Consider the following 20995-nt stretch of genomic DNA (forward strand, 5'->3'; position numbering starts at 1 on the left):
AGCCTTTTTGCTCTTTAAAACTATCAATTAACTTCTTGAATCTCAATTTGCAGTTTAGCTACATCGAAGTATCGAGAGTTCAAGTCTCTTTTGGCATTCGAGTGGCTAATAATTCAATCTTTGAATCACAAACGAGCTTTTGAAATATTTGTCGGAAAAGTACAGTTTCAGTATAAGAAGAAAAAAAATCAATTTTTTAACAGTTTGTTCAATGCATTTGAAAGTTAGAAAAAAATGTTGGTTCATCGATTGGTAACTTATTGAAAAGCGCCATCGTAAGAAAAATTTAAATAAAGAATTTCTCACTGTTCTAGCCTTCGTCCGGCATAAAATAATGCATGACTCTAGAGCCATCGGTCAACTATCGATTTAAACGTATTTTTATTTCCCATTCAAATACAGTTCGATCAGGTTTCCCAAACTATTGTGTGTGCAAAAATTGCTAAAAAATTAAAACTCTCACCCTGTATGAGCAAAGTTACACCACCAGGTCATCATAGCTTCGGAAAAAAGGATCTCGTCGATGTTGTAACGATCATTTAGAAAGTGGTATCTTCCAGCGTTCAATGGTTCACCGAGCACATAAGGAATTTCATCACCGTGAACAGTCTGCCGTGATTGTTGCTAGTGCAAACGCCATCAAACGATGAATTAGACGTGATCGAAAAAGCGTTTTCGAAGCTCAAACAAACGAGAACTCTAACTCACTTTTGTGTAGTCCTGCAAAGCTTTTCGATGCGAGAAAACGTACATGTAGCTTTTTGGATTCACTCGAGAGTGAATATCAGCAACCAACATGAGAGGAGCCACGGTCCCACTATCTGACAAAACCTTAAGGGCAAGATCTCGATTTTTCACCGTGTACTCGCCTGTGAAACCTTCCTTGAAGTCACCGTAGTGTCCGAGAATCTTATTGAGTGTACGGTCAATATTGTAGCCATCGTGGGTTAGCTTGAATAGAAAATTCAAGGTATTTATTTTTCGTTAAATCTTATTCAATCAGGTTTCGAAGAGTCTCAAGGCGCAGAGCCACTGTTTCTTGAGAAAACTTCTTTTGTTCAAAATATGTGAAAAATATTGCCGGTTTATAATTGATGATTTACTAAAACATCAGAAACCAGAAATAAATGAAAAATAATTTTGATGCGGCTTTTGTTTGGTTGCTCAATTTTTATTCTATCAACAAATCTTGACCAAATAAGATCACGACATCAACGTATTAAATCGTTGGTCTTAAGATGAATTTATTTATCATTTATTCGATTGTAAATGGATATTTCACGGTGAAATAATTTCACTTATTAAATTTGATCACATATAAAGCAATCGTGTCGGATTTAATTAGTTATTAGTTAGCGATATACCCATGCAAAAAGATCAAACCACAATTATTACGTCTGTTGGATTTATAACTCTAATGTTCTCGTTGTCGTGACTCTACGATTTATTCGAAATAAACAATTATTTATTGCGAGTTCTGGTTTTACTCTTAATACACAATTAACTTGAATTTCAATACTTTCAGATAAAAGAACCATAAATAGTCTCCATCAATCAAGATAAATGACTATTCGAATCTATCTTCGTATTTAACATCTTTCGATACGAAATTCCTCGAGAATTCGATTGCCTGATGGGGCTATTTTCTTCGTTATTTGTGAAGAATAAAATGATTGGAATGTCAATTTTTTTACATTCCAACGCGACGATAGTTTCCTCACCTGAAGATGTTCTTTGAGAACGTTGTCACGTTCCTGGTCGAGCATACCGTGGAGCGCTTCGATGGGCGACAGGAGATGATATTTCTCAGACTCGGTGACACCGTACATGAGATCAAAACTATCGATACCAAGAGACCGTTGAGATGCAAGAAAAAAGATAAAATAACGAGGAGAAAAGAAAAAGAAAGTTGTAAGGTACGAACCTTCCTAAGGACTCTGCATTAGCAAAGGAGTTCTGCATTACTGTGAGAGGCATTCGTGGTATCACGGCGGGATCGATGATGGGTGCGTAAGATGGCACGAATCGAGGCTTCGCGATCTTCACTTGGAGCAGGGACTTGAGATCGCGCTGACGAAGACAGGCAGCCAGATTGTTGTCGTCGTCGGTTGGACAGTTCAACGCGTGAGCAACCTTCCGGTGTCGCATGGCAGAGAAAAATGAAGAGAGAAAAAAATGGCTACGATTTATAGCTATCCTTGAAGCAAGCGATATAGATCGATCAGTACATTTCAAGAAAAACTTCTTTCTGGAGTTTCTTTACGGCGAGAAAACTCACGTTTTTTCCTCCCGATTTTTTACCCTCATTTCCTACTGAACGATCCAATTTTTCTTTTCACGAAGATCGCGAAGAAAGTGAAGCTTTCTCCAATTCATTAATGACGTCAATGGAAAGTAACACGATGATTCAATTCAGCAAAAGTGCAGTCCATTCCCTCTGCAGAGAGTCACCTAATTCCATCCCCTTTATCAAGAATCTCATGCAATTAAACTAACTACGACTCGAACTATAAACTAAAAAAAAGCCGCGATATATTCCTGTGGGAAACTCGTTTCCAAGGAGCCATCGCATGGTTCCTTGGAATTGTGGTGTTATAATTATGGTGTTATATTTGTATCGGGCAGTGAAGCATTCGGAACTTACCTGTTGAGTGAACTGAAGGGGAGCTTTTCCAATGGCGTCAGAACTTAAAGCTGATCCTGACATAAGAATGGCTCGCCTGAAGAGATCTTCGTGAGAAAGTGAGAAACGTTAAAAATGATAAATGGAATGGAGAATTTGAATTCGCACATGGGGAAGATGATAATGGTGGGAGAAATAGTGGTTTACACGAAAGGGTTTGAGCGGGGTAGTTAGCAGGTATTAATTCACGTCTGATATAAGCTTTTGTGGGGCTCTCTTTAATTCAAGACATATCTATGTTGTACGGTAGGTAATGTTAACGCAAGAGGAGAAATTGAACGTTTCACTTGCGGTTTATTCGGCCCAGTAATACCTACATCTGCCATGGTCAGTTAAGCCCCATGAATTAATTCCATGATTATCTTCAGCCCGCTTAGAGATCGCGACACGCGGGTAACTCGCTCGTAGCCTCTCGCGCGCGCGGTTCACGATTATATTAAATCCTCCGCACTCTAATGCGAAAGCTCTGCTTCTGCTTCTGTCTCTCTTCCCGTATATCAAAACGCGATGTGAACGCGCGTGTGTAGGAGAGCGTATGCATTTGTGCGTGTGTTTGATTCACGAGAGAATATAACGAGACCTCAGAACCCACTGTCCCAGTCTGTATACCCGTGACATTTCCCATTTGGAGGATCGCTCGGTCCTCGGTAAGCATGATTGAATGCGACAGAGCGAGAAACCACACGCCTCGCTCTCCTCGCTCCCCCCCCCCCCCCCCCACTTCCCCCCTCGTCTTCGTAATGATAGCGTAACTCTATTGGCTAATATAACCGTTCGATTAATATGCTCGAGCCTAGAAATGGAAGCATGCCGGAGGCCTTCGTTTCCCATCAATATGCCCGGAGTAATAATAAACGCGCGAGTGTGCAATATTCCTCGTGTTTGCTTCAGAACAAAAGGATTTTTCAGTTTTTAAAATCAATCCACTTTTTCATCTCCCATATCGATCGACCTGATGGCTTTGCTTTTTACCAACCTTTATTATTTGCCACTGGACTAATGAGCAACAAATTGGCAAATATCGCTCCCGTCCCGTGTCCAACCAGCGTCATGCTGTCCGGATCACCCCCAAATTTAGCTATGTTGTCCCGAAGCCATACCAATGCTGCGGTTTGATCCAGCAGGCCGAAATTGCTCGCGACGTTGTCACCGATACCTGGCTTCAAAAATCCTGCAACGGAGTTCCAGCGAATGAAATTTTTTTGCACACTCTCTCTCTCTCTCTCTCACTGATTCTTGCATTTTTTAAAAATTTTATGTTTTACGACTCCGATATACATTTCGAAAAAATGGTATCCGATGTTGGCTATAAACTACTGGCACTCGTGGTTTTTTTGGAGTCTGTGAAAAATCTAAATCGCCGAAATGTTTACTCGCGTGCTGGAGGCTGCGGACGATAAAGATCGTTTTAATGATCGAACGCTGATACCGTCGCGGACATTAATTGCATTCGAGATAATTTTTGAACACTTAGTACGATGATGCTTCGTTTCATTTTTTCTGAAGTTCTTGAAAAAAGATTATTGATCGGATTATATTCGAAGAGGGAGAGATAGAGAGAGCGAGAGAGAGAGAAAAGAGGAAATTGAATAAGTGAGACGAGCACAAGTTTCGTTGAAACTTCATTTTCTTCGAAAGTTTAAAAGCTCGTTAAAATTTAATAGCAAAAATTGTTTTTCAACCAGTTTGAATCTTTACTAGCGTTACGTGTTTTTTTCCTCTCGTTGGACTTTCTTTACGTACGCCTTTTCTCTCAGGCCAGCATATTTTTCTTAACATCATGGCTTTTATGTCGAAGCTTTGAACGATGTTTCAGAAAACGAGGGTGAGCTTAACCATCACCTAACGCAGTTTCACCATCGCCCCTATTTATTTGCTATTTCACGATGTGCAGGATAATGCGAGAGCTTGAGAAAAAGCCTCACGGTTCTCTTTCTACCTCTCTCCCTCCCCGGCTCTCCTATGCCTTTCCGTCTCGTCTAATAATTTTTCGTCTTTCTCGCTATATAAGCGTTTCCCAAGCACTTTAATTTAATTTATGATTATGCTTTCGTGGCATTTTATATTTTCTTCTTCCCTCCGTCCAGTTCACCGCTGCTCTTGTTATATGGGGTCGTGAGCCTCTCGTAGGACCTGTGCCGCGAAGTGACGGTCCAGAAACCCCACTTCCGGTCTCAGCAAATTTTACCCGGACAAATTACACGGTTAAAGAATATTTTTAGTCCTGGGTAAGTGAAATTTTTAACGACTTTAGGACCGGACTCGACCTTGACACTTTCTGAACGTTGAAACGAAACTCTTAGGAATTCTCAGCCCCCAGCTCTTCACAGATTTCGAGCAATGTCACGCAGTCACCCTTCGTCTTAAAGTCTGACTGTGTTTTAGTATCCTTTCATAGACAGTGAAACGAGAAAATCATAATTTCGACAAAGGTTTCACGCTCTGAAAAATCCACGAGTCATTGTTTCCTCGTCGCGAAGAATCAAGCCGGAAGTAACGACAGCAGTTAAGCTGAAATTTACGTTATTCATCGATTCGATACCCGAGTACGATGCCACTAATCCCTCATTGCTATTCGTCGCCTCTCCGCGCGCGTTATTACGACACATCGGCGCCGAAATTACGAGTGTCCCTGAGGCTCGAAGAACCGGGAGGAAAGGGGAATCCCCTTTTGTTGTCGTGAACAGTGTACATCGTAACATTTGAGCGTACATGCGTGAGCGTACGACAAAACGCGCGCCCGCGCGCGCGGTGTTTCTCTTCATAGTTCTATTCGACACTGTACAGTACATTCATCATGAACAATTATATTGTGTACGAAAGCGTGGTCCGCCTGAATTATAAATGACATATTCCGAGACCGGTTATTAAACATTTGCCAGAGAACGTTGCAATTTTACAGCGAACAGAAATTTACGAATGGTTTGGACATTGCGTTGCCATTATGAGGGCGGTGAATTATTTACTTTTTTTTAACGTGACGCCGTATTGTCAAATTTATTGTCGTCGTCGTATCCAGTTGTTAAACTTTAATGAAAAGTGTCAATAAAACAAAAATTTTCGAATCCATTTGAGAGAATACTTGAGTAGCAGAATTCGTTGGGAATTTTCGTGAAACTCCTTCCAAGTCGAACGTCGTAATTCCCAGGTCTGCGAATGAACGTTTCCGGTCAATTTTTCGTCGGATACCATTGACCTGGATCGACTAAGTGCTTCAGATCGAATTTCGCCAGTAGATAACGCTGGATGCAAATGAGACAACATATACCCGAGTTTTTCCAGAGAGTTGGATGGACCGACGAGGCCGAATTATTGCAGAAAGATGGATAAAGAAAGAAATTCCACGAGTAATCGTATATGCATGGCGAATATACGGCAATGCCCAGGGAATATGGAACGGCGCCACTTTGATGCGTACGCGAGTCTGCGTCCGGATCAGTGACACAAATGCCGGATGCAAAAAGACTCAAAATCAACAATATCGACGGGGATTGACGGCAAAAAAGTGGATTTTCTCCATTTCTTGCGTTTTTTGTTCCTCCTCCTAGCAGAAAATTCTGTGAATGTATTCTGACTGTCTGATTCGCTATAAAAGAGTTAACAGAACGTAGGACTTTTAAGCGGAACGAAAGTTCAAGTACGACCCAGTGACACAATAAATTTCTACATAAATCTCGAATCAGCTCGACCATTCCTCTTCACTCCCTTTTTATTCTCACTTTCTTATTGCTTACGACATACAAGACAGTTATTTTTCTACTTTACTCACCCAATATTCCGAGGCGAAAGTTTATCGTGACAAATACGACGTTTCCATAAGCCGATATGACCGTACCGTCGTACGGATTTCCACTGTTCCACTCGAAACTCTCGCCCTGTATGAAAACCATAACTGGATATCGTCTCGGATTTCCTGCGAGAAACAATGTAACAAAGAAATATTGATTTTATTTTTCTTCCACGGAGTAACCCTGCTTTATCTGCTTTGTTTTTGTGCACTTTTACCTCGAGTTTATTACAGTAACCTTTGCACACGCCACAAACGTATCTTGCTAGATTTATACAATGCCCTTGTCAATATTTGTGGCTCTTTGATCCTGCTATAAAGTATTCGAATATGAGCACTCTCACGCGCCCAATACCTTGCCCCGTGCCCTATTCTCACATTTCGCACTGTTTTTCGTACTCGAGAATTTTTCGCCTCAAAATTTCCTCGTAAATGATGAACAAAAGAGTGGAAACAAAGACGTACGAATAAGAGTTTTGATTCTCCATTTGACATGCTTTCTCTCTTCCTCAATTTCCTCCCCCCCCCCCCCCCCCCTCCGCTCCTGCCCTCCTTCTCGCTTCTTCCCTTTTCTCCCTTCGTGGCTCACTGAATTATAACTCTCGCGCTGGTTAAGGAATAACCATAGGAGTGAGAACTAGCTGGAATGAGAAAGGGTGGAAAGAACTCTCAACGTCGGTGAACCCTTTGTGGAACTTTTGATTTAAGCCCTCCGGGCGATAGTGTCCCACGTGCCTCTTTTATATCCCCGAGGAAAGATGGGTGTAGAGGGAGATAGAGAGAGAGAGAGAGAGAGAAAGGGGCGATTCGTCGAGAGCTCTCTTGGAGCTCGCTTCCTAACTGGCCGAATCAGGTGGACGATGTGGTGGGGTCAGTTTGGAGGATTTATGAGATATCCGGGTTTCGAACGTAGTGAGATTTCTATATAAGAATGAAGAAGCCTCGCGGAACTTACTTGCTCACGCACACAGATATATGCAGAGGCTCTGATCCAATTTTTCTTATTTTCATCGTCGAACGAACGTTGAATAAAGAATTCCCCCTCACTGGCTCGATCGAAAAAGTCCCAAGCGTATGAACAGCCTCGTTGGAGAGAGAAGGAAATCCGCGAGATTCTTTAGAGCGGAAAAATAAAATGGCAAATAAAATTTCTCTCATCGCGTCACACACTTTGGCTAAGTTTTGCAAGCAGCGAAATTTCGCAATTTTAGCCTCGCTTCGCCTCGAAATTTCTTAGAATTTCATCCCCAATTCGTCCGTTAAAACTTTGCCGTTTCCTCCACCCTTCGTTTAATCCTACGAAGCTTCCACGTTCCAATTGCATAATCGCAGTTTTCTCTCTCGTCTGCAAAAATCTTGATACCCGATTCTCTCAAGAGTCTCGCAGACAGGAGGAGGGCGCACTCCCAGAGTTCGTGCTAAGACTTCGGATAATTTTCTAAGAGTAAAATCGCTCGTGAAGCAATAAGTATATGGAAGTAGGTAAAGAAAAAGGGCGAAAAGAGATGATCCGAGAAATGTGTAAGGGGCCGGCTGTTGTGGCTTGTTGCCTCGCGTGCACAGAATCGTGTCGGACACGAAAACCGATTTAATTTCCTCCGATGTCTCGAGGCTTCCGAGACCGTCGAACTTTGTAAATTAACTCGTTAGAAGCCCTGTTTTGCATCACGATACTCTTCCCTCTTCGAGCTTTCCTATCGACTGTGTGTTACGAGATTTTAATTAACCCCTTCAATTAAAGTCTATGCGTTGGAAGCTTTTCTGATTTACGAGGTTGAGAAGAAGAAGCAAAAGACAGAGAAGCCATGGGGAAGCATGTTCGTAAGATTTTCTTGCTTATTTATCATTAATCGAGGACGAAACTTTGTATTCTCCCGTTCGAAAAGCCCGAATAAAAAACGGAGGGGACACAAGGAAGAAGGAAATTTTTTTAAACCCCCAGCTGGCTCGAGACTCTTATTAATACGTGAACTTTAAATATAAATGTGGTGGTGAGAGCACCTTCTAGAAGCATCGAAGCCGTAATTCGTAGCGAGACTCGTTCCCTAAGCTGTATTCATATTTGAGATAATTAAGAACGTCTTCAATCTCCTGAGGTAAATTCGTTCAGCGCAAAGTTACCATATTTCTAATTAAATTTGCACGAAATGAAAAAAGGTCGATCGATTTCGTTTTATGTTTGTTGAAAAGCTATCAAAAATCCCGATGAAATATGTGATTCCGCATTGACGAAAAATTCTGAAAGTATAATTCACGAAAATGTAATATACATTTACATGAGAATCGAAAGGTAGATTACAAGAAAAAATGCGAAGCCGCTCTATTTCAGCGGAGAACCGAGAAGGGTCGGAGGCTCGGGAATATTGATGTACAACGCGAATATCAAGAATATTCTCCTACCGGTTGCGTGCGCAACAAAAACGAAATTTTCCAGTTATAAATCACTGCCAGATGAGAGGACGCCAGCAGACGTGCTCGTATTTCGATTTCCCGTTTCTACAATGAAATTATTTCACTAAATGAATACAAAAAAGCAAAGCAAAGCTCGGCATGGGGGTACAGTAAAACAATGAAAACGGTACTGATACTCTCGCTGAACTCGTCATGACCTCACGCACCGCGTGAATATGGGGCGATTCAGCACGAGAGAAGTGAATGCCCATGCCGGAAATAATCAAATATTTTAAATACAAATTATTTTATCTGCATTAAAATCCTTTGATGCACAATGAGATCGTTAAAAACTCGTTCGAGATCTTAGCAAAACTAGACAATTTACTTTTCACATACGTTTGCGTACACTAAGTTGATATCGAAAGAATCGATTAACAGAATAGTATTCAGAGGTGCAAATAAAAATTATTAATTTAGGATGCAGTAGAAGAATTTCTTCGCTTATTTTGTCTGTAAAATTATGCCTTTTTTCGACATTTCATTAGCTGAAAATTTGAGAGTTTAATTAATTGATGAATCATCATATCGAATGTCCATCATTAAATATCGTAAGCTTATTCTCAGTGGTCTTATGGGTTTTCAATCATATTGAGCGAGCACATATCAATTGTAATAGAGGAGGAATATTGGTCAGTAATTACAATTCTGTTTACGTCTAATCAATTCGATGGGAAACATCTACGATTTTTCACATTACACTGGCTCGATATGATTTCGAAACTCGAATAATTGGATAAATATTCGATATTCGCCAAATGTAAGAGGAATCAGAGCTTTTGTAATGACGGAAATTTATCGTGAGTATTATTGCGAGGAGCCTCAATTATTAATAAAAATTATGATGGTTTATAAACATTGAAATTTCGAGGATGCTCCTCTCGAGTTACAAAATAATTTTTATCCCGTTCGAAGTGATTTTTCAAAAAATATTGCTGCCCTTGAATGTGTGTGAAAATTATTTTCGAAGCTTAGCAGCCACTGATGATGCGTTGAGCTTATTTCGCTAAAATTTGAAATTGCTGCGAAAATGGTGAATATTTCAGTCCGAATGAACCTTCAATGTGACTCAAAGTAACTGCATGAGCTCGAAGAATCAAATACTCGTCGGAAGCGTTGAGGTGGGAAAAGACTTGAGCCAAAAAAGCGGTTGCAGAAATTTGACTGCAGACTTCAATAAAATATGGGAATGCGTAAGAGAAGCGATGCTTCATTTTCGACCTCCGACATTTCGAAGTATACAGCAGTGAAGTCACTGCCAAATGGCCAAACACGGCTTTGCACGTGTGCTCGCTCTGGAGCACTCCGCAGTCAGCAAAAATCGCTACATTTTTGATCCCCTCCCTTTTCTCTCTTCTCCACGTCTCGCTGTGACAGTGTCGTGTGTAAATTACACGAGAAATGTATCGTAGGATAACTGCGGTGTAAATCAGGACGCCTTTTGGCAGCTCTCCAAAAATTCTGCGGTCCAGTTCTCCTACGCGCGAGTGTCGTCCGTTGAATACAGCATTTTCCCCTTCAGGCTCAAGGAGAGCAACTTCTTTCATGTTTTTCTAGTTGCCCCATTCTTCGTAGGAAGTTTATTCTCGTTTGCTTTCCATTCGAGTCGATTTCAGAACAAATTTAAACTAAATTTCGTTGGATTATCGGGAATTTGGATTCGGGTTCGAGGAAAATTAGTTTGACGGTGAAACGCGAACATAAAAATAAGCTGGGCTCAATCACTCGTGAAAACTTAGTCGTCGGAATGAATTCTTCTTGTTTTTTCTTGCAAAATTGCACACAAATTTGACGATTTGCTTGATCGACGCGAACGAATTGTAACAGTAAATACTGAGATTCGTCACACACTTCGCGTTAAAATCGAAGCCTCTTATTTCGTGGTTTTTTTATCGTTAGAGCTCTCGAAAAACAATTGGCAAGCCCTTACTAAAAAGGGCATGGTAAGGCCATCTAGCAACAACAGTCGGAAGTTTGAAGCCAGAACTGTGGAAGGTTCGTAGATTCGCGTGAAGATGCCGCCACGAAGCGGTCGATCGACGCAGCTAATATTCAGGGTGTGCACACTTGGAATTTCAGCAGGCAACCATCGGAGTCGAATTGAAAACGAAAACTTATGCTTTCGAAATAATGTACGTTCGAATAGTTTTGCAAAACCCATAAACTTGTTAGCAAGTTGATCAAAATATGCGAATTCATTTTCAGCCCCACCGTCAATCTCTCGGAAAGTGTACAGTTTTCAGTAGCCGGCAGTCAAGTTTCGCTCGATTTTCATACTCTTGAAAATAAAATATTCCCTCGTTGTACTCTGATCACGTGAGACGAGAGTGTGGAATACGATATTTTCTCTCATACATTTTCGATACAATAATATTTGTGAAAAAAATATTCGTTGAGATTGAAAGATGTTGGCCTCTGATAAAAATCAATAACCAAGCGATTTTTCACTGTTGAATTTCCTGTTTTGGTTACTCAACGAAATTTTTTCCCATGCCGCGCTGCAATGGGAGAGCGAAGTAAGCTGATCAATAATTCAATCTCGAAATAACTAAAAATTAATTAAATAAAAACAGCAATTTGTACCTTTTCAAAAATAATATCCAAGTGAAACGAATAAAATGGCAGAGTGCACCCATTTTCAAGCAGCTTCAAAAATTCATGTAAAAGTTTTGAATAAAATTTAATTCTTCGAGATTTCTTCATGAAAAAAAGAGATGAGATCAGTGATGAAATAAAATGAGCGATTGTTGAATTGTGCACAAAAATCAAGACTGAAACGAATGAACGACACTCGATATCCAAAGCATTAAACAATTGAACAATTATAATCGCAATTATATTCGAACGAGTCCTCGCATCGCTGTGTATCGGAGTATACACCTGGAACTTTGAACGTTAGAAAATTGCTCACCACGTGCGCTCAACTTTCGAATTATAAGTCGTGCGACGCTGACGAGTTAATCAGATTTATACCCAATTTGAATACATGTTTCGAGGGAAAAACTTTGAAGCCATGAATACGTGGAAGGTTAAATGAATTTTCAAAATATGTGGAACTAAAATGATTCCATTCGTTAGAGAAAATATCACATCAGGATGTGAGAAAGCTGACTCCAATAAACTTTTGTTTCTTTCTTTTTAACACGCACTTAATCAAGTGATGTTCAAAACTTCGTTCTGTGCTTTGAAAGAGCTCGAGAAAGTCTTTTCACTCTTATTATTATCCTCGCTTTTGTACTCTTAATTTATCCTCATCGCTAGAAACCCTTGGAATCTCTATTGAAGCAAATTTCACTGGAGTACACTTTATGACACCGTGGGAACGATAAGATCTCTGAGTAGTAGCATTAAAAACGAAAAAACAAAAAGCTGTTCGACAAAGAAAATCATAGGACTGTAATTATGAAAAAAGTGGTTCAAGGGCCGAGACTTTTGAGGGGTGTCGTTACGGTATGCTGAAGATAATTCCGTAGAAGAAAGCAGCGAGAAAAGGGAAGGGGCAAGAGGGAGAAACAGAGCGGTTGAGAAAGATGGAAGATAGGAGAGCCCGAAAAGCCTCGAGGCAAGAAATTAAGGAGGGATGGATGATTGTTGGGGTGAAGTAAAGGATGCTTATTAAATCCAGAGACGAGGAGAAAAGCCAGCAGGTGTGGGGTATTTGGGTTACATGTGAGGTTTTTAGCGTGCAGTTTAAATGCATAACACGCTTCTGGTAACGTTGCGCCAGAAGGGCATTTTCCATTTCTCGACTGGCTCTGTTCGGGATGAGCGAGAATGGCCGGTGCGCAGAGGCTCGGTTCCGGCATTGAAACGGCAGTCCATTTATTAGCCAGTTTTCAGTGAATGGCAATTTCCATTAGAGAGTTTAAGGCTCGGAGACTGGGATGGTTTCGCGTAGACGAATATTTATTTGCCCGACTGCTACCGCGTCCAACAACTGTACCGTTTTATTCGTGAATAAAAAAGTGATCTCTGGCGCAGCCTTTCTCAGCATATTTATGCGAGCTGCGATAACCGGACCATCCGTTCTCCGCACCCGGACGTTCCTTTTAGTCCTTTAACTCCCTCTTTTCTTTCTTTTTTCATACATTTTTTTGGCCCTGCTCTGCTTTACCAAGGGAGCTTAAAAGCTCATGGGCGATGGGGAAGGAGGGGTTATTGCACGTTTTCATGGATCCAGGCAGCATCCCTTGAGTGTCCGCAACTTCACCCTCGAGGATTCGCCAAAGTCTAGCGAATTTTTAACCCTTTTTCTTTATTTCTAACTTTTTTGCTCTCTGTCGTCTTCAGGTTTTATTTTCCTCTCGTGCCTCTTTCACTCTACTCATCTACCTCCCCCCTCTCCCCTCATTCGTTCTGACCCTCGCGCCACACTTTCCACGTCCTTTTCTCACCGCGCAATATGTCTATGTTCACTTTAACCAGGTCTACTTTCAACGCGAATTTTCCACTCTTTATTTCTTTATATCTCTTCGCTGCCTCGTTCCTTCTTTCTTCGTCATTCTCGCTATGTCATCGTAGTAACAACGTTCCGTAAATCCTCAGGCCACCCATTCTCACCACAACCTTTTACGAGCTAAACCAGCAAACAACGTGACGCGTCTCCAGACCCCAGTTTATTCATCGGATGCTGCTTTTATTTTTCCTTCAATGTCGCACAAACTACAGCACGTCTAGCCACTTTTTCCTGTCACTCACCGGGTTACAAAAAATAATCCTGACCCCAGTGACAATTGTTCTCCATTGTGTTTCTCCCAGTCTTCAAAATCATTCACTCTGCTTATCAGTAATGCAATTTTTCCTCGACGTTTTTTCATCAGTATATTTATCGGGGCAGACACTTTCAAATAATTCATCAATGTATCAGGTCAGCCGAAAAGCAATTTGGAAGTATTCACCGCTTCGATCGATACACCGATGCCAATTGATGATTTCGAAATGATTGGAGTACGAGTTAACAAATCCATGAGAATTGACACAACGCTAGAGCCATGTAATTAATCACAGTCATCGAATAATAATTAGCCATAATAATTACGAGCGGGAGAAAGGACGTATGCGTTGAATAATGACTGCCCGGAGGGTCAGCGAGCGAGGAGAGGAATCAGTCAATACGGTGCAAAGATTTTGGAAATCGTTTGTCGCATTGTCAATTTCCCTAGAAGATTGATGACGGTTATTCGATAAAACGAGAGCCTTAAACTTCATTTTGAAAGTTGTTATTTAACCTGTAATATTATTTATTTTCTTTTCCAATCAACAAAAGACATTTTTCCACAACGCTTGAATAACGCTTGTAAACAACTTCTTTGCAGTCATTTTGGTCTACGGTGTTATTTATTCGCTACTGTGAAAAGCAACTTTTTTACTCCAACTTCACCGATGGCAAGTGCGCCGTTTTTACGATCGGAAATGAGAGAGGACTTTAAGGGAGAAGTGAGGAGAGAAGAGAATAAATGGGAAGTGCTGAATGTCGCGGTTCTCGGGAGGACGATATTCCCCTCCAATCGGTAAATTGTGTATGGCCATAGCTCAGATGCAAAAGGTCCTAAGCGAGGCCAAGCCCGATGCTCGATGCAACGAAGGCTGCGTCCTTTCACTCGTCTGAACAGTCGGGAGAGTATATCTGTAACCACGGGTTAAGTATATCTCCGTACATTTTAGTGCAGCAATCTCCTGAGTGGAGGTACATGCAACATTCATCCCCTTGGCCACAAGGCCGATCTCGTTTTTTTTTTCTTTTTTTTTTTTTTCAATTCCGAACGCGATCGCGTGTGGACTCACGTGGTCACTGACTAAATAACGCTTTTTCCAAGAAGCAGCCTCAAAAAAGGTGAACAAAATGAGTGAATTGCGGATGGAGCTCGTAAAGGTTCGCGGAGATGTACAACTTTATTTCCGTCACCGACATTTTCTTCGCGTTAATTTTACCTCCGTTCCGATGAGCCAACAAACGTTTTCTCATATCCTCACCCGGCGTACTGCCTTCCCGGGGATCCTTGAAACGATCCAACCTACAGTGGACCGAGCGCTCGAAATCGAAGGGAAAAATAAGCACTGCGCCCTCGATGACATCTCACAACGACCCCTTGAGCTCGATTCAACAAAACTCCCCATACAACCACATCAATTTTCGGCTACCTCGTCAACTAATTAAGATCACGAAAGTTCAAGGTTCTTCTAGCTGACGACAAACATAACGAGTGCATGGAAACTACGGTTGGACGATTATATTTAGTATTTGTAGTAGGTAGAGAGAGTATTAGTATCCAGCAGTCAGAGCTTAAGGCTCATCCAATTCAAACTTGCTCGACAGTGATCCTCAACCGACTCCCTAGCACTGGCCCCCTTCCCCTCTCGCGCTCTGTCCGTCTCTATCTTGATCTCTCGTCTATATCCGCATGTATATAATCACAAAGCGCAGGCCATATTCCACATCCCGGAGTTGCTCATCGAGCAATTAGCTAATGCGAACTATGGTTACGGGAATGATAGGGGCTTGTTATATCTCACGCTGGAATGAGAGGAAAACCAAGCGGACATAGAACGTGTATAACACGGAAACGACGACTCCTTTGCTCGTCGCCTCAATTCATATCCGAATTACATACGATATACATAGTAATATGAGTCTAATTAAACGAAAAATAGACTGTTCGCAGATGTAATCAGCGTTTCTCGCCTCGTGCTCATGAATAATACAAGCTCCCTTCACCATTTCGATTTCCATGGGGAGCGAGCGAATCCGATTTCCATCAATTTCATTAATACTTTCGATCAAAAATAATTCCACGCGCATCAAGTATAGTTTCATTATGATGCGCAGGAGACAAATTTATCCTCATCGTTTTCGCGATGTAATTCAATTTCGCTTAGCCCGAATATGAAGCCATCAACGATATTCCAGATATTCGAAACTACAATTTCAACAGAATTCTCATTATGGCTTATCGAGAACTCATTCAAGCCCGCCATCCAAGAATATGTAGAATGAAACCCTTTCAAATGCTCTCCTGCTACTCGATTTATTGAACACAAACGTACACGAATGTACGCATCTCGCCACGTATGAAGCGAAATATAAGGCCAAATGAAGGCATCAACATGCCGATGTTCTAGTACGCCAAACCCAAAACATGTTTCCCGATATGAAATAACAAAACTGCCTTCCTAACTGGAAAAGTGTTATTCAAGCGAAAAATCCAAATATCATTATACCAAAATATCGCGCATTAATTAATCAGCGACTCGAACAATTAGCAAGGATTTTAATATTTCAGGAATCGGACCGTCTAGTCGACCAAACGCTGACAATAATAATTCCTACGATTCGAGAGGCTCTACACTATCGAAAAAAAAAAAAAAAAATAAAAAGAAATAAAATAAAATAAAATACATTCACAACCATTTTTCAATAGTCCAGTGTTAGCGGAAATCGTCAAAGGGGTTGTTTGTACGCAGTACATAGGGGTGCAATAAATAGAGAGCGCGTTATATACACGGAAGTTTTATGCGGGAATATGTTGTGGATGGGGAATGTCACTGACTTAGTTCTATGCAACGTTTGCGTGCGTTGATGTATAAATCATACGCTTGATCAATCGTGGTTCGCGATATCGCCACCGACGACATACTAGTAGGTATTTCCTCCTTTACCTGGCAACGGGTCGCTTGTACCATCGAGTTTAACTATCGATCAAAATGTTTCCTCATATTGTATACGTACGTTGAGAAGACCGGAGCGAAGGAGCCAATGCGGGGCAATGTGAGAGCCTTAAAGAAAATGTGAAAAGGGTGAGCGGCACCGCACTGAGGAGGGTGGAAAAGGAAGAATGTAAAAAAGGAATTTTCAGTCATTTAGAGAAATGGACTAATTCGTGGGATTTTCATACAGTGGCTAGATTCCAATGAAGTAGAGAAATTAATTTTTTTTTAAAAAAGACGATCCATTTTGCCCCAGTTTCATGTGGGTATATAAATTTGAATGCATGAACTATTTGCAGGTCGATTCGACCATGCCACGATGCTATTTCAAATTCTTTATGCACTTTTATCACTCCGGGAACGCTACAATGAACATTTCTTTTTTATGCTGGATGAGAATTTCTCTGTAAACGCGCTAAAGTGAATTCTTCGACGTGGGTTTTGACAGCTGTCGTATAATCGTTAATGGATCGTATCGAAAAGAAAAAATCGATGAAAAATTTTCGATTTGAATGTGAGGAATTTGTTGAGACACACGTGGAAAATAGGAACTTTATATTCACATGGGGGATGTTGAAGGGCCAAACGGTGTGAGAATTTACGAGCCAAGGACAATGCCCTTAGATCTCCTGAGGGTGGTACGTGGGAGAAAGAGGAGGAAGGAAAAGTGAGCGAGTGAGGGGATAGGAAGCCCGGAGTGTCTGTGACCTACCACGCTAGGCACTTAACTCTTGTCTCAATGGGATGTGCTGTCTGACAACGGTGCTAGGATTGCACAATCTCATGCTTTACGTGATTGTAACAACGTTATCACTCCTCACCTCTCCGCGCGTGTGTTTGTCCTTTGTCTACATTGTCACAGCGGCTGGTCAAGGTGACCTCTTCTGACTCTTGAGATCAATTGAATTCTTGTCAATGTGATTCCTCGGACCTTTGATGCGTCAGTTGGTGCTACCGACTGTGTGTAAATAACTCGCCGTTTTCTGTCTCCAAGAGATGAAAGGAGAAATTTTCAGGAACATTCCATATTGACGCACTACGCCGACTCCGTAACATCGACAGATGAAAAGACTTTCAGATTTTTACTGACTCTCTTCCTCCATGAAGATGGTTTGAAAAAGATATTTGAAACCTGGCGTTTCAGAGAATATTCTGAGAGTAAAGAGAGCATCGTGCTCGCTTTTTCAGCTGTTGGGCTTCAGCCCCTGCTGTAGCTTTTGAAAAATGTCCATGTTTCTGTAGCCTAGAAAATCCATTGGGTATGGCAGACCTACAGGAAAATGTATTTGCCTGTATTAGATTTTAACCTTTCGTCATCGTTTAGCACCATAACGAATGAGAGTCTTCCACATAGGTCTGAAAAGAATAGTGAAAACTGGAAGAATTGTGTTCGAATCGATAGAAAATGTTGGCTCTCTTTTCATCGGATCGTTCGATGTTCCTGGTAAAATGGAAGGTTACTCGTTGGGTACATAAGTGCAGCAGGGCTTACATAATGATGAACCGGATGCCCTTCGACCTCAGCCGGAAATCCATGGCATGTACAGCCAATGTGTTACTCGTGACCGCGTACGTTTAGGAAGCTACTAATTCTGGAGCATTTCGAAGAAGATGAAGAGGAGGAGGAGGAGGAGAGACGGGGTCAAGGCGGAAGGGGGCGGCGAAATCCTCTGGCTAAGTATAGATGTATAACGTTCAGGTATTTCTTGCTACGCCGATAAAGCACATAGAGTACGGTCAGTGCACGTGGTCGCTGTCAGATAGATCGTGGCTTCCATATTAAGCAGCTTCACCAACGAGCACGTTCAGTCCGACGGAATGGCGCAGATACTCGGCAAAGAAATTGATTTCCAGCATGAACCAAATGGTCCGTTCGATCATCATTCCGGCGGGTGTTTCATTGCATTTTGTCTAGAAAAACTTGATGAATTACTTGGGATCATCATTGATTACTGTCACTCTTGAAACATTTGCTGTCCGACTTGCTCTGACGTTTGGCTTCGTGCTGGTTATCCGGGGATTAAATCCGCAAGTTTAGTTCATATTACCGGACAAATTTCCCGTTTCGAATACGAACGTTGTAGCGATGTAATTGTATGTATGTGTATATACACGTATAACCCAATGCACGTTCTTCGAACATAGATTGAAATTGGGGAGCAAAACTTCGACCGGTTTCACAAACTTAGTGCTCCGCGCCGTACATTCATCGGTTTGTAAAGCAGCCCCATCGGGGACGCAGTTCCAAAAGCTTTGCAAGGGGCTGCTTGTCCCTTCCTTAATCGAATATGGCTGTGTACACGAGAGAGAATGTTGCCCTGGCCGTGCGGGTCTCGTGGTTTTCCTGCTCCTAGGCTTGCTACGTCTTGTTCCTCGCTACGTCTTGTCTTCGCAACCACTTTGCCACTAGTACAAATGTCGTTCTTTAGACCACACGCCTCTCGCCTATCAACGATTTAGCCCTTAACTCCCTTGGGTATGGGTGCACCTTAAAGATGTGGCAAAACACAAACTCTAGCTCATCTTTGTAATTTAATATTTCAAGATCTTCTGGTGTTTGCCGTGGTTACCATTGCTGAGGTTTCTTTCAGTTGGATTTTTGTAATGCGAACTCGAAGCATTTTCTCATCAGGTGCAAATGTTTATCTCAGTGCTTAATCATTTACAAGTGACATAGCGTCCCCTCGACTACTGAAATATGTGGAAGCTTCGTGTGACAGCAAAATAAACGAATATTCCTCTTGGCGAAGAAGTGCCAGAGAATATTCGGATTCATAAGCTATAAAATTCAATGATAAATATAAATAAAATTCCAGATAGATAAGTATCTTTCTGAATAATCCAAGCTGAATAATATTTCGTATCTATGGAAAGCCAACGGAGGTCTCCTGCTCGACTGGCTTTCTATGCATCCAAGCCTTTCAGAGAAATAAATTGTAAAATCGATTCTCAACATTCACGAATTCGTGAGGTATCACGAAGGTGGGAGAAGTGCAGCGGAAGGGGCGCACAGAAGAGGCTATGGAAGAAAGCAAGGAATTGAATAAATCTCTGAATCGAGGGATTGTCCGTGACGGCGAGGAAAATTGCACGAAGCCTCTTTTTTGAATATATATACGCACGCTCATATATAGAGAGAGGGAGAGTCTTGAAGAATGCAAACCGTAAATACGCAAAAAACTACAAATAAAAGAATAGAAAAGCCTCTGATAAGAGCTTGGTCGATCGAACCAATTTCTCGAAATAATTACTACTCAGCTTCGTAATTGTTACACAAAGAAAATAAATACAATATTCAAGTGCCACAATTGAATATTCTAAACAAAAATTCGTTCATAAAGTCTATCAACAAATTCTTCAACGAGTTAGTTGTTAAAATGAACCCCTTTTGGTTCAAGGAAATGTATGATTTCTAAAAGGCAATAGGAATTTGATTAGGATTCAGGGATTAAGTTGAAAAATATTATGATAATTGATTCGGGGTAAGATTGACCCCACACGAGAAGAGAATTTTGACGAGACTCGTGTGAAACGATGATGTACTGTGTATCGCTCCAGTTTGAGAATTCGAGAATTGATTGATGAAGCATAACTATAAAATCGCGAGGCTATCGATATATGATAGTTTTTAAGGAGCGAACTTCATTGAATTAGAGAAGAAGCACCAGTGGGCAATCGAATAGAGCACAGAGATTATCGCACACAAATACAATATGATTACTCCAATAAACGTGCAAATTATAAAGAAACGTTAAGTTTTGTTAGATCACCCGACGAAATCTTGATTAACTGTAATTCAAGTGAAGGAAAAAATGTGATCCACTAAATCATCTCCATCCCTCGGTCTTTTGATCACACAGATGTAAATTTCGTCACGTTAAGAAATCTTCTTGTTCTTTGCCAACTCAAATACAATTTTAAGGGTGAAGACGTAATTATAACTCAAAATATCGATATCAGATAAACTGTTTGAATATCCCAATGATGCGCAAACTACGTAATTTTTCATCGTTCGTCAGAATACAACTGTCTCCAAGTAAACAAACGTCATTACTTCATTTGTTTCTTTTATTCTCTTTTATATCCACTTTTATACTCAATTCAAAGAATTAACCATTTATCAAACAAGTTTCTTTATTTTATAACATCTTTCAAACATTACTCGACAATTGCTTCTTTCCAGCAGTACTCCCAGTCCCTCCAGTACAAAAATCCTGAGAAAAGAATCCGACAAAAAATAAGATTGGAAAATCATCACTCGGACGGTCCGAAGGTAACTGAAGACGCTATGAGATGCGGTAACTCTAAAACCGTTACTTTCAGTGGAAGCCCCCCCGATAGGCGCACTAGACCCAACTCAAATAGTTTCC

The 20995-nt window shown here is 41.1% G+C and overlaps 1 protein-coding gene across 4 annotated transcripts in view; it reads right to left on the reverse strand.

Moving 5' to 3' along the window:
* Positions 1–20995, reverse strand: part of LOC122415985 (uncharacterized) — a 38399-nt gene that overhangs the window by 7913 nt on the left and 9491 nt on the right. For all 4 annotated transcript variants that reach the window (XM_043428617.1, XM_043428615.1, XM_043428614.1 and 1 more), the window contains exons 4-10: positions 6453–6596; positions 3660–3854; positions 2645–2730; positions 1925–2133; positions 1722–1839; positions 709–951; positions 464–624 (exon numbers count right to left, since the gene is read on the reverse strand). In XM_043428617.1, coding sequence (XP_043284552.1) covers positions 464–624; positions 709–951; positions 1722–1839; positions 1925–2133; positions 2645–2730; positions 3660–3854; positions 6453–6596 — 1156 coding nt within the window. The remainder of the gene's footprint in view (positions 1–463; positions 625–708; positions 952–1721; positions 1840–1924; positions 2134–2644; positions 2731–3659; positions 3855–6452; positions 6597–20995) is intronic.

This window comes from Venturia canescens, chromosome 9 (assembly GCF_019457755.1).
Source record: "Venturia canescens isolate UGA chromosome 9, ASM1945775v1, whole genome shotgun sequence".
Lineage (NCBI taxonomy): Eukaryota > Metazoa > Arthropoda > Insecta > Hymenoptera > Ichneumonidae > Venturia > Venturia canescens.